This window comes from Pteropus medius, unplaced genomic scaffold (genome assembly GCF_902729225.1).
Source record: "Pteropus medius unplaced genomic scaffold, Ma_sr-lr_union100, whole genome shotgun sequence".
NCBI classification, from domain to species: domain Eukaryota; kingdom Metazoa; phylum Chordata; class Mammalia; order Chiroptera; family Pteropodidae; genus Pteropus; species Pteropus medius.
In genome coordinates, this window is record NW_024351091.1 from 128,333 (window position 1) to 143,657 (window position 15,325).

At 37.9% G+C, this 15,325-nt stretch overlaps 1 protein-coding gene and 1 pseudogene across 1 annotated transcript; both read left to right on the forward strand.

The window, feature by feature from the left end:
* Positions 1–2,583: 2,583 nt before the first annotated feature.
* On the forward strand, positions 2,584–3,934 carry LOC120586532 (elongation factor 1-alpha 1-like; annotated as a pseudogene).
* Positions 3,935–6,979: 3,045 nt separating this feature from the next.
* Positions 6,980–8,026, forward strand: LOC120586533 (olfactory receptor 7D4-like). The gene has a single exon (XM_039842909.1). The coding sequence runs from the start codon at positions 7,085–7,087 to the stop codon at positions 8,024–8,026; it is 942 nt and encodes a 313-aa protein (XP_039698843.1). The 5' UTR covers positions 6,980–7,084.
* Positions 8,027–15,325: the final 7,299 nt, after the last annotated feature.

The following is a 15,325-nucleotide window of genomic DNA, read 5'->3' on the forward strand; positions in this document are numbered from 1 at the left end:
CCATCAACAAAATAAAAAGACCATCTACCAAATGGGAGAAAATATTTGTATATCATATATCTCCCAAGGGGTTAATATCTAAAATATATAAACAATTTATGTAATTCAATAGCAAAAAGATAAAAAAATCCGATTTAAAAATAGACGGAGGATCTGAACAGACACTTTTGCAAACAAGACATATATATACTGACAGGCACATGAATAGGTGTCAACACCACTAATCTTCAAAGAAATGTCAATCAAAACCACAGTGAGATATCAACTCATACCTGTTAGAATAGCTACAATCAAAAAGACAAGAAATAACAAATGTTGGCCAGGATGTGGAGATCACAGAACCCTAATGCACCGTTAATGGGAATGTAAATTGGTAGAGCCACTATGGAAAACAGTGTGGATGTTCCTCAAAAACTTGAATATCGAACTACCATATGATCTAGTAATTTCACTTCTGGGTATTTATCCAGAGGAAACGGACACATTAACTTGAAAATATATCTGCAGTCCCTTGTTCACTGCAGCATTATTTACAATAGCGAAGCATATATAGAATGAGAAGAACCTAAGTGTTACCTATGAATGAATGGATAAAGAATGTGATAGATAGGTGATAGATAGATAGATAAATGGATAATAGATGATAGATAGAGATATAAATAATGGAATATATTCAACCATAAGAAATTCTGTCATTTGTGACAGCATAGATATAACTTGAGGACGTTCTACTAATTTGTAGTAAGTCTGAAAGAGAAAAACACATACCGTATAGTCTCACTTATATGGGAATTCTCAAAAACAACAGCAACAACAAGAACAACTGAACTCATATATACAGAGAACAAAATGAGAGTTTCCAGAAGTGAGAGGGTGGATGAAATGGCCGATGGTGGTCAAAAGGCACAAGCTTTCAGTTACAAAATGCCTAAGTCCTGGATATTTAATGTACAGCATGGAGACACTAGTTTTAAGATTGTATTGTATATTTGAAAGTTGCTAAGAAAGTAAATCTTTTTTCCTGCTTTTCAAATGGTGACATTGGTTAACAAAATCTAATAAATTTCAGTTGTACACTTTAACAGTAAGGCATATATATATTTACACTGTGTGTTCACCTCCCATAGTTAGATTTCTTTCTGTCACCATATTGTTGACCCCCTTTACCCTGTCAACTTTCCCCCTTTCCCATTCCCTCTGGTAAACACTAGTCTGTTGTCCATGTCCATGAGTCTCCGTTTGTTTGTCCTGTTCATTTGTTGCCTTTAGGTTTATATCCCACATATAAGTGGCATCATGTGCTTTACAACTTTTCCTGTCTGGCTTATTTCGCTTAGCATGATTATCTCGACGTCCATCCAAATTGTTGCAAATGGCAGTATTTCATTTCTTCTTAAGGATGAGTAATATTCTATTGTATATATGCACCACAGCTTCTTTAGCCCATCGTCTATGGCAGGACACTTTGGTTGCCTCCACGTCCTGTCCACTGTGAATAATGCTGCTATGAATATCGATGTGCAAATATCTTTTTGGATATGAGTTTTCAAGTCTTTGGGGTAAATATCCAGTAGAAAAATTGCTGGATCACAGCTAGATTAATTCTTAGTCTTTTGAGGAACCTCCATATAAGAGAATAAATCTCAAAAATTCTCATCACAAGAAAAAACAAGTAACTACATGTGGTGATGGATGTTAACTTATTGAGGTGATCTCTTCACACAATTATACAAATATCAAACCATTATGCTGTGTACCTCAAACTATGTAACGTTATATGTCAATTATATTTCCAATTTTAAAAGTTCATCCAAATGTCTCAAGGGATGGAGTACAGTGAATGTTGTGCTGTATTGCAGGATTAGGGACTTATTTTTCCAGGTGCAGGGAGTGCAGCCAACTGACAGCCTTCAACTCTCTTTGAGAATAACCCTCAGCTAAAGGCAGCTGGCTCACCCAGGGTCCCACAACTTAGATATTATGATGTGTGGAGCATAACTAGCCAAAATCCACCTGCATCTACCACTGTGTTTGTATTAAGCTGCTCCCAGTGACTTACTGAAAATAGTGGTTTGCCAGTCCATGCCCATTGCCATAAGAAGGGGCCACACAATAACACTGATGACCAGGATCAGTTACTCCTGCTGGGATGGTGACTTTTCTACGTGGCACGAGGACCTGAAGTATCAGGCAGCAGCACAACAGGAAGTTAAATAGGGCCTTGCCATATCTCTGGACGTGTATCCTGCAAAGGCCTGTGGAGACTTGAAGCATAAACTTCCCAAGTGGCTCAGTGGAAGTGTCATAAGAAGGGGCCACATCTGATTTCAACACTTGATTTATGGACCCATGTATTCTATTAAAGATACAGCATATTATTTGCCCAATACTCACTCTTCAGCCCACTCTACATGGATTATTTTTTCCCTCTAGTTAGATGTAACAATAAATAGAGCCCTCACTAAAGTCAATTAAGTGTCTGTGTCAACCGCAAATGTCAAGAATATTTTTCCCTTTTTTTTCACATTGGGTTTGTTGCCAGAACATGGGAGTTGTGAAAACTACCATTAAATCTAAGCTAGAATGTAAGAGGAGAAGACTCATATCAACATCGCTGTCATTGGACACGTAGATTCTGGCAAGTCTACCACAACTTGTCATCTGATCTATAAATGCATTGAGATTGACAAAAAAATAAAATATAATAAAAAATGTGAGAAGAAGGCTGCTGAGATGGGGAAGGGCTCCTTCAGGTATGCCTGGATCTTCGATAAACTGAAAGCTGAACATTAACATGGTGTCACCTTTGATATCAAGGCAGCAAGTATCATGTAACCATCACTGATGCCCCAGGACGCACTTTATCAAAAGCATGATTACAGGCACATCTCGGCCTAACCGATTGTTGCTGCTGGTGTTGGTGAATTTGAAGCAGGTATCTCCAAGGATGGGCAGGCCCATGACCATGCCCTTCTGGCTTACACACTGGGTGTAAAACAACTAATTATGGGTGTTATCAAGATGGATTCCACTGAGGCATGCTACCGCCAGAAAATATATGAGGAAATCAATAAGAAAGTCAGCACCTACACTGAGAAAACTGGCTACAACCCTGACATGGTAGCATTTGTGCCAATTTCTGGTTGGAATGGTGACAACATACTGAAGTCAAATGCTAACGTCCCTCAGTTCGAGGGATGGAAAGTCACCTATAAAGATGGCAATGCTACTGGCACCACACTTCTTGAAGCTCTGGATTACATCCTGCCACCGACTCGTCTAACTGACAAGTCTTTGCATCTGCTTCTCCAGGTCGTCTACAAAGTTGGTGGTATTTGTACTGTCCCTATGTGCCAAGTAGAGACTGTTGTGCTCAAAGCTGGCATGGTGGTCAGCTTTGCTTTAGTCAACATAACAACTGAAGTAAAGTCTGTTGAAATGCACCATGAAGGTTTGAGTGAAGCTCTTCCTGGAAATAATGTGGGCTTCAATGTCAAGAAAGTGTGTGTCAAAGATGATCTATGTGGCAATGTGGCTGGTGAAAGGAAAAATGATCCGCCAATAAAAGCAATTGGCCTTATGACTCAGGTGATTATCCGGAACCATCCAAGCCAAATCGGTGCCAGATACACACCTGTCATACATTGTCACACAGTTCACATTGGTTGCAAATTTGCTGAGCTGAAGGGGAAGATTAATCATCGTTTTGGAAAAAAGCTGTAAGAAGTCTCGAAGTTTTGAAATCTGGTGATGCCTCCATCATTAATATGGTACCTGGCAAGTTCACGTGTATTGAGAGCTTCTCCCATGGGCCATTTTCTGTTCGTGACATGAGACAGTTGCAGTGGTTGTCATCGAAGCAGTGGACAAGAAGGGAGCTGGAGCTGGCAAAGTCACCAAGTCTGTTCAGAAAACTCAGAAGCTAAATAAATAGTATCCCCAATACCTGTCATCCAGTCTTAATCAGTGGTGGAAGGATGGTCACAGAACTGTTTGTCTCAGTCATTTAACTGTGAAAGACTGGTGAATGATTACAATGCATCTTAAAACTTTCAGAAGGCAAGGAGAATGTTTGTGAACCATTTGGTTTTTGTATGTGTGGCAGTTTTTAAGTTATTCGTTTTTAAAATCAGTAAATTTTAATGGAAACAATTTGTCCAAAAATCTGTCACAGAATTTGAGACCCACTATAACAATTTAATGAGAAACTTTGTTCTTTTGGCCGGCACTGCAACTTCCTCCAGTACTACTTAGGTAAAAGACTGCTGAAACTTTAGAATTTGATAATTCTGGGTTAACATTTAATTCTGCATGGGAACTTAGGATTTTTTCACCTTGTCTTAAGGGCAGGAATCATGTTTACATAGTGAAAAGCTATGGGGGGAATCTGTTGGTACAACACTTCATAGGTCAGGACAGATAACCAAAGAGTAACTTTGTTTATGTAATAGCCAGTTTACACAGGCCAAATTCTGTAATAGTAAAGTCCATGTGTTGCATATAAAATTTTGCATAGTCATATCAATTTGAAGTAAATATGCTGGCATGTTGAATGTTAGTTTTCCAGTTACTGAAATGTGAATTCTCAAATTTACAAAAAGTGAGGTACTTTATAAAGAACCTAAAATGAGGCTTAGATAGAATTGAGCACAGTTAATTGTATTCAGATTCCAAGAGAAAAGTAAATGATCCTGAAAATTAAAAAACATTTTTTTCAGTCTTCATTTTGTCAGTCTTTTCATCAGAACCCAAACTCTTAATTGCTGTGCTTGTCTTTAGAAAGAACATCTTTGCCTCCGTGACACTGTGGACATGAAGAGATGCATAAAACCTCCAAAGATTATTCAAGGGAAGAACATCACAGAAAGTTGGTTCCTAGTTTGGTTCCTGTAGCAATTAAACTTATCTTAGGGACACTTTGTAATTTTAAGTTAAACCAAAGAAAGAAGAGTTTCTCCTTGGAGGAAATTAATATATCTCCCTCACTTCACTTCTTGCACAGACACAATATCGATGAAAACTTTTCATTTTCAATTTTTTATTCCAAGGAGGCTGAATTGTTTGGACAGTGGAAAGACAATAAAACAATTTACTTAATGAGGAGCTCTGAGAATTCAACCCTTGAGATGCTGGAAACATTAAGCGTGTTCTTGTTGCCTTTTGCCAATAATCATGTGCTCCCAGTCAAATAAAAATGCAATTGGGCTTTCCAGGGTCAGACCTTGGAGAACAGAAAGCTTCAGTGATAACCTTCAGAGAGGGTCACGGTGTCCCAGTGAGGGCTGGTGGAATAAAAAGGAAGAGAGAGAAAGCAGGTACTGGGCTTTATCTCTACAATAATGAGATTAAGACAATCTCATGCTTGTTTAGTCCAACGATGAAGTCTCCCTATTTTCAAGGTACATTAGTGTCCCCTGAACCTGTCTTTTCTGGCCTTTGATCTGTTTCCTTTTCTCTCTTCTTGGAATCTAGAGCCTCTCTCCAATAAGAGTTATTTTCTGGAGAGTCTCCATCTCTTATCTACTCTTTTCCATAATTGTAGGGTCCTCTCAATTTCCTGTGTTCAGTTATTTATTCATTAACTACTAACTGGAGATCCACTATGCATGAGGTGTTATCTATTTTGTTTCTCGTGTGATTGGGTTTTTCTATTACATTTCCTAACTCTTTTTGAAGTAGATTTGACTCTCTGATAGCACTTAATATTTCCATATTGTTATTGTTATTTCACCTTACTGTCCACAAAGTTATCTACAAATAATATAATTATTTCAGACATTTGGTACTCAGGTTAATTTTCTTTCATCATCTTAGTAATTTCTTTAAGTGTTCAGGAGAATATCAAATGACTAATTTGAGTGGTCTGCCTTGGTCTGTTTGTGAATTTAACACAAACATTTTAGTGTGTTAATGTCCATATCCTGTTGTCTGCAGCTTTAAGTAACGATTCTTTATTGGGTTAAGAAATTGACATCGGTTTCCTTATTTAGTGAGAAAAAAACAATTGGATGATGAGCTTGAAGATTTCTTTTTTGTGTTATAGTTGATGTTTTCAGTCTCAATCTTTAATATACATCTAAGATTTGTATATGTTGAGCACCTACTCTGTGCCAGGCACCACTTAAATTTCTCAAATGACGATGGTGAGCCCAAACACTCATGACCACTAGCCCACAAATAGACATAAAATTATTAGTATGAGAGGCACATCAGGAAATAGTACAGGAAACTCATATTGTGTGTTTCATACACTCTGTTTCCTCCTGACCTTAATGATATGTTCTCTATGTCACTGACCTCTCCATTTTCTTCTATTACCAATCTCAGCAACCCACAGGAGAATTGGGATCTCTGTTCCCGCAGCCCAGATGCTTACCATTCTTAAATGTCTCCTGATTAACCTTTACCTATCCTTCTCACAGCTCAAATATTCATATTCTGGAAAAGCCATTTCTACCCACTTCCCCAGATTAAATTGATCCTCAATGATTTTTTTCTCTTCTCAAATAATTAGCATTCTATAAACATTTAAACTTTATCATGGAGAATGTAAAAATTTATTTTTGGATCAGAGAATAGATCTTAAATATCTTCAATTATTTTTGAAGTGTCATATCAATAAAAAAATTGGCTTATGTCTATAGATTTGAATAGAGAATTAAAACCAGTGAGTGGGAGATAAAAAGAGAAGAATGTTCATTTTAAAATAAAGAAAACCTGAATAAATGCACACATTTAAAATAAAAATAGGTTACCACCCAAATGATAATCTCTACACTTTCATTCCAATAGCTCCACAATAATAATAAAGACATGGGTTTTTAACTCAAACCACCTTAATTTGTGATCCCATGCTTCCTAATGATGAAAGACTTAAATGTAATGTGTCTTCTTATTTTTCTTTCTAAGAATGCGGTTACTGCTATTATTTTCTTTTGATGTTTAAAAATCACTGGCATCAGAATGATGGCTAGAGAATAAAAGATGTAAAGGTAGAATCAAAAGGTGATGATTAGCTGAGGTGACGTTTGGCTGTTCATTGAACGTTGTTTTTGACTCCTTCTTCAGCACACACATCAGCTAAATGGAAGCCAGAAACCGCACAGAAGTATCAGAATTCCTCCTCCTGGGTCTCTCAGATGATCCTGGATTGCAGCTCCTCCTCTGTGGAGTGTTTCTGTCCATGTACCTGGTCACCATTCTTGGAAACCTGCTCATCATCCTGGCCATTAGCTCTGACTCCCACCTCCACACTCCCATGTACTTCTTCCTCTCCAACCTGTCCTTCGTTGACATCTGTTTCATCTCCACCACTATCCCAAAGATGCTGGTGAACATCCAGGCAGAGAGCAAAAACATCTCTTACATCGGATGCCTTGTTCAGGCGTGTTTTTTTACAATTTTTCTTGGGATGGATGATTTCCTTCTGACCGTGATGGCCTATGACCGGTATGTGGCCATCTGCCAGCCCCTACACTATGCGTTCATCATGAACCCTCGCTTCTGTGGTTTTCTGGTTCTGATGTCTTGGTTCATCATTCTCTGGGTTGCCCTGCTTCATATTCTACTGATAATGCGGCTGACCTTCTGTATGGGCACCGAAATTCCACACTTCTTCTGTGAACTGGCTCAGATCATCAAGGTAGCCTGCTCTGACACCCTCGCTAATAAAATCTTCTTGTATGTAGCCACTGTCCTACTTGGTGTGTTTCCTCTCACTGGAATTCTGTTTTCTTACTATCGGATCATCTCCTCACTAGTGAGGATGGCCTCCGCTAAGGGCAAGTATAAAGCATTTTCTACCTGTGGGTCTCACCTCACTGTGGTCTCCCTATTCTATGGGACAGGTCTGGGGGTCTATCTCAGTTCTGCTCTAACCCATTCTTCCCAGAGAAGTTTGATTGCCTCAGTAATAATGTACACCATGGTCACCCCCATGCTGAACCCCTTCATCTACAGCCTGAGGAACAAGGATGTAAAAGGGGCCCTGAGAGGTCTCTTCGGCCGAGCAGCCTCTTGTCCATGATGGGTCATTGGCCTGAGAGTTAAGTGGACATTGTTGTCCCCAAAGGCAATAGCTGCACATTCAGATATCCTGGTTCTGTTTTTTTCCTAAAGACAGGTTTGATTTCTTCTATTCCCAAAGCACCTGTGACATTATTTTTATTTTTTACCTTAATTTGATTGTGCTTGTCCTTTGAAAATCATACAGTACTCATAACAAAGTGCTTAAAGCCACATCAGAATGGTGTTGTTTCTTCACATATATGACTTTTGATCATTGTGAAAATATTTCTTTGAGATTTTTTCTCTAATTCACTCCATTTTTTCAAAAGAAGAGACTGAGATTGAGTTGGACTATAAGCTGCCAAGCTAACACTTATTTTCCTATCTTACTTTTGATAGGAACTGTGATGAGATTTTCAGCTTCAAAGTAAAAATCTAGACTTGAATGTTGGTTTGTTCCGATGATTCATAGTAATATGCTGTCTAGAATAATTCTAAAATATGAATTATTGTTTATGATCTTTCGTTTCTTTCATCTTTCTTCACTTCCTTTGTTTCCTCCTTTTATTTGACTTTTATTTCCCATTATTGCAGCTTTAAAATACACCCTCTAAAATTCTAAAATGAATAGTAATTAATACAATAGAAGAAGAGTTGTTTTCTTACAGGGTTTACTTTATTTCTGAGATTCTCTCATGGTGCCATTAAGAATGAGTTACACACTTGTGCAATTTTTTCAGGACGTTGTTCACTTTTGAGAAGAGTGTGAGAGAATTGAGTCAAGGAGGGATGAGGTAGTACATGCCCTCAACGCTCCTGCCACTTTCCCTGGGATCCTCTCACCATCTACATTGCTCGACTGTCAACATCCAGCACCAGCTGAAACCTACTTTGTCCCATATGTGGTGGCGGAAGTGACAGGGAATTATGCTTCATCAGAGACAGCTCTTGATGGAGAGATGTGAGGCGTATCATGCCTCTCACCTGTTAGCTAGGATAATGCTGAAGTTTGGATTTTGTAGCAGTTACCAGAATTTCCCCACAGGATAAAACTGCTTATTCACTGTTGTAGCTGACTTAGTGCAAGCTTTATTGGATGTGTGTTCTTCCCTTATTCACTCTCCTCTCTCCAACCCGTGTTCCTTGCTCTTTTCAATAAAGTGTTTGCACATGAATACTGGCTGAACACCTTCTGCAGGAACCAAAATAACACAGGCGATAAAGATTGAAGAGGTATTAAGACAATACTTAAAAGTAAGTGAGAACTTTTGAGAAGAAAAGGAATCAGTTGCTCAGGACATAGTAAAACCTGCAAAATTTCTCAAAAAATTATTAGAGGAAAGTCTTACTTCATGTCACTTTAATTCACTTTGATTTTATTAAGTTGAATCCAATGTGCATTTCTTGTGCACTGTATATATTGGGGAGGGTATCTTGGAGATAAATTATTGCATTGTAGAGTGATAAGCATAACAATATTTGTGTGTAGTAAATCCTACACACAAAAGAAAACTAAACTAAAAGAAAAACTAAAAGAAAAGTCTTCAACTTATCTCAAAGAATTCGAGAAAATCTTCAAATTTTTATTTTTTAAACATTTTTATTGGGGTATAATTTACATACACTGATTAATTCATGCACTGATATTAAATAATTCTCTGATTTTAGTTAATTTATAGTTATAGAATTATTACCAACATGCAGTTATAGAATATTTCTGTCACCTCAAAAAGTACCCTTGTGCCCATTTGCAGTTAATTCCCATTCCCACCTCAGTCTTAGAAAAACCACTTAGCATTTTCTTTCTTTAGAAATTTGCCTTTTCTAGTTTTTTTTTATAAATGGAATCTTGCAATATGTTGTCTCTTGTGTCTAGCTTTTTTCACTTAACATATGTTTTGAGTGTCATCTGAAGTATGTATCAACATTTTGTTCTTTTTAATTGCTAAAAAGTGTTATGTTGTCTTTATATACCACAACTTGCCTATTCATTTACCATTTAATGGGTACTTGGATATTTCTAGTTCAGGATTATTATAAATAATGCTGCTATGAACATCTGTGTACTTGTCTTTGTATTGATGTGTTTTCATTTCTCTTTAGTGCCTTGAAGTAGTATTACTGAGCTGTATAATAAATTTATCTTTGATTCTTTGAAAAACTGCCGGACTTTCATCATTATGTATTTGACTTTGATTGGTGAACATACTATGCAATATAAAGATAATGTATTATTAAATTGTACACTAATATAATTTTATTAATCAATATGACACCCAATAAATGTAATAATAAATAAAAATAAAAAAAACCTGCTGAATTATTTCTTCAAAGTGGCTGCACCACTTTATATTTCCACAAGAAAAGCATGAAGTTTCCAGTTTTTTTCACATCACTACCAACAATGGTATCAAGGAAAACCTTCAAATAGGAGAATATGTCTGAGTGCTGAATAACAGATAATGACTAGAAATTTAATGGAGAATGGGTTCAGGTGATATTCAAGAGACATTAAAGAGTGAGGCTTATCAGAAAAATATATAGAACATATGACTGAGTTATTAAAATAAGGTTGGATACCTAGGTGGAAACAAATCATTGAGAATCTAATTTGACCTATTAAAGATTTTATAAGAAACGAGCACTGGGGACCTGCAATCATCATAGATATAATGTGAGGACTTTAGGATTTCCCTGAGTGAGAGAAATTTGAAGCACAGAGAACAGTTAGGAAACTGTCAAAGTGCTCCTAGAAATATCTGATGGGGACCTGATATAAGTCCATGGCAATGAGATGAATATATTTTGAGAGAGATGTAGTAGCTTCCTATTGCTGCTGTGACAAATTACCATAAGTCTTGTGGCTTTAAATGACACACATTATCTTACAACTCTGGAGGTCAGAAGTCTACCAGGTTTCAGCAGGCCTGCTTTCCTTCTCAAAGATCTAGAGGAGAGTCTGTGTCTTTGCCTTTCCAAATTCTAAGGGGCTCCTGCATTTCTTAGATTTTGTGGTGCCTTCCTCCATCCTCAGTGTCAACAGTATAACATCTTCAAATTTCTCTCTAGCTCTCCTGACTTCTCTTATAAGAAAACTTGTAATTACATTGAGCCCACCCAGATAAGTCAGGATAATCTCCTCATCTGATCCTTAACTTAATTACACCTTCAAAGTGCCTTTTACCATCTAAAGTACACATTCAGAGATTCTGGAAAACTTTGCAGAGATGTCTTTGGGCGGCTATTATTCATCTCACCATGGGAGATGTGTGTGAGTTAGAATTTGCCAACAAACAATTAATAAGGCCTTGAGCTGAGCAGGTGGTGGATCTCTCATGGCACTCCTTGCTGATTTTCATTGATCATGATCATCTCATGGTACTGATTTACATAAAGGTGAGGCTGCACTAGACAGTTGTGCTTTGATGGCAAGTGGCATAAAAGAGAATGTCCTTATCCATCTGAATGTAGCTGAGCAGGGGCTCAGCTCTACATGGATACATCTCAGCATAGGAGCTCAAACACCATGAGAGTTTCCTTTCAGATAATTGGCTTTACATTCTCATACCCATTATCTACATAATGAGACATGGGAAACAGCAGCTGTCACTACACACACCTGGTAGCTTTACTACTTAATAGGAACTAGATAATTTAAGCTCCTATATGCAAAAGGAAATCTCAGCAAGAATTCTGATTGGCATAACCATGTCCTCTTTCCACATTGGCCAATCAACTATGATCAGCAGGCAATGATCTTGGCAGCCCCTTCAGAGCCACATTTGTTTATTCTATTTATTAAATCCATTTTACTGATAATTTCCTATGTGTCAGTCATTATTTTAGGCTCAGCTACCACAGGATTTAGAGGACCAGGGGCATGAGAAGGAGCAGGTTGTCATATTACAAATGATGGTCTTAATAAACCTCTTTGAGAAAGTTACACTTGTAAAGATGGCGAATGACTTAGGTGAGTGCACATCTGTGGAAAGAATGCCCCAGGGTAAGGTTAATACAAAGACCCTGAGGTGGGAGGTTGCCTAGGGGCAAGGTGGCTGGAGCAGATTGAGTGAAGGGGAGCAGGGAGTGTTAGATATCAGGGGCTGATCATGAGAGCCTTTCTCTGCCTCTGAAGGACTTTTGCTTTCATTTAGTCTGAGTGACTGGGGAGTCACTGCAAGGTTTTGAGCAGACACATGAGATAATCTGACCTCAGATTTTAAAACATCATTCTGGCTGCTGGGTTGAATATGGATTGTAATGTGTAAGGCAGCCTGCTTGGAGCTGACTTAAGCCAGCAGGGTATGAGCTAGGTGTTAGGACCAGGGCGGGGATAGTAGTGAAGGGTTGACAAGTGGTCAGGTGGGCTATATTTTGAAGGTAGAGCCACCAGAAGTTGTTGCCAGGCAGGATATGGGTGAGAGATAAAGAGAGGGGTCAGAAATGACTCTAGGGTTGGGGGCCTGAACAACTGGAAAAATGGAATTGTGTCCGCTGAAACAGGTAGAATTCTGAGTTTAGCCCAATTGTGGGGGGTGAGGAGGTGGAGGAGGAACATCAGAAGTTTACTTTTTTAAATGTCCAAATTTAAGATTCTAAATAGAGAAATATTATTTCATTCTACTTATATCAGGTACCAAGAGCATTCAAATTAATAGAAAGAGAAATAATGGAGTTTGCTGGGGGCTCGGAGAATAGAGGAGTGGGGACTTAGTGTTTAACATGTGCGGAGTTCCAGTTGGTGCAGATGGAAAAGTTCCTGAGACAGATGGTGATGGTTACCCAGCCACGTAAATGTACTTAATGCCAAGTGTACAAAATTGTACATTTAAAAATTGTTTAAATGGTACATTTTATGATATATAAATTTAACCACAAGAAAATATATTACAAAGCATGAAATAATGGAGAAACTTGAGATTTATTTCAGATAATGTTTTTAATATCATTGTAAGATAATAGAGAATGATTGGGATATTTTAGATAAAACATTTAATATTATTCCTCAACAGCCTAGAGCAGGTTTCTCAACCTTCACAATATTGACATTTTTTGGTCCGTATAATTTGTCGCAGGGAACTGTGCTATGTACTGTAAGATGTTTAACAGATCCCTGTCCACTGCCCACTGGAAGCCAACACCGAGTTGTGATAACCAGAAATTTCTTCAGACATTTCTAATTTCACTACGAGTGGGTAAAATCAACCTGATTGAGAACTCCTGGAGTAAAACAATTCCAGAGTTGGTGGTGTTAGCTTCAAGGAGTTGGAACAGTAGGAGAAACAACACTCAAGGAGGATAAAACATCAGTTTAATCTTGGAAAGGTTGAGTTGAAGGGCGTATAGAACACACTATGGTGCTATTATCTCAGAGGGCAAAGATATTGGTGTGGCATTCCTTGGTCTGCACTGGTGATAGCATAAATAAAGGAATTGTACAGAAAGAGGGAGAAGTTCCTGTTGAGAGAGTTGGGAGTTAGAAGGACAAGCTGATGCTTGGCTGAATCCTACCCATGATCCTTCAGTTCTCAGTTATAGTGCCCCCGCAGCCTGTGTGTCCTCTCCTTGGACATGATACCATCCATCATGTTAAGCACCTATAAAGGAAAAGGGCTCTATGATAAATCAGTGACCAAGAGTAATCTTACAGACTGATTGGATCATAAATTCCTAACTAGACAGTTCCTGGCTGTTTGTCACACCCTAGGCCCATAACTTCTTTAGGAAGAGGATTGTCTTTGCTTTAAGTGAGCCCTGTTCATTTTTCTGGTTCACTTAGGTTAACACATCATTGAAATGCTGGAAGGATCTTCTTTTTTCGAACATCTCAGAGGCATAACCACCCCCTAGGGAGCATGTAATCTTTTTAACTATCCTGTCATCCAATCATAGAGAATTCGCCCACCCTGCTTTTTTCCACCTTCATAAAATCTTCCTTACATTTCCTCTTGAACTGCAAGTGTAGAAAAGGAACTGCAAAACCGTCATTTCTCTGTAGAACTTTCGAGATCTCATTTCCCAGCAATTGTCAGTTTGGCTCAAAGAAACTGTATTTAAGTATTTTTTTTTTTATTAGTTTCAAGTATGCAGTATCCTGGTTGGACATTTATGTTGTTTATGAAATTATCTCCCTGAATACATTCCCTCTAGCTCTACATATAACCATTACCTTACTGCTGTCTGCATTCCCTATGCCATGCTACCCATAGCCGTGACCCTCTATCAACTACTAATTTGTACTTTGACTCGAATGAACTCTTACAAAAATTTTTATCACGTTTAAAAGTTTTTACACCAACAACCATTGTAATTAATTTTGTGTATAATGTAATTACTTAGTTGTAATCGATTATATGATTAAATAATTATAATTAAGTAATTATTTACATAATTATTTTTTTAATGACTGCCTCTTAATGCCCCACACTGGAACTTTCAATCTCATCCATTTCTAACTTTTGAGGGAGCTACACATTCATTTATCTTTCTATTATTCTGTATATTCCAATGTCTGCAATGTTATCATGTCTAGTATCATGAGAACATTCCATATTCCCATTTCCTCTAGTGAAAATGAAACTCACTCCTAGACTCACACTCTCCTTTCAGTGTTGCTCCAAACTTTTGGAGATCTGGTCTGTAGTTGTTACTTCAGTTCCCACACTGCTCATTCTGTCTTCAGCGAACTCATCTGGAGTCATTCTACCTCCATCACAATTACTCTCCCTGAGGGCTGCAGTGACCTCATGTGCCCGATAAATTCTAAGGGATATTTCTATTCAAAATGCTTGCTTTTTCAGTAGTAGTGGCATTCTCTTTCTTGATATAGAGTCCATTTTCAGGCATTTCATTTTTTTTACAATGGGATTCTGAGGGTACTCACTCTTGGGTTCTTTGCAACAATAACACATTCCTCAGGGACTTAAACTCCTAGCTTTGAAATTAAACCTCATGAAGGTGAAGCAAGAATAGGGCACTTATTCTTAAGAAGCCCTAGGAGACATCTTTGAAGGAAAATAAAGGAACGTCTTTAATCTCCAGGGGAATTAGTCTGTTGATGGCACGTGTTTACAGGTACAAGATAAAGAAGAAATAATGGGAAGAAATAAAATTTTCCATCTCCACAGCTATCTTCAGGGAAACAGGAATGACAGAAAGTTTTGCTTCTGTTACTCTCCTTCTATCCCGAGGGAGCTTAATTGTTTAAAGAGAAAAATGTCAGTAGTACAATTTATTTTATGAAGTCGTCTGAGAATTCAGTCCCCAAGGTACTGGAAAGTTTAAATGACCTTCCAGTGTCCCCAGATCAATCCTTCTC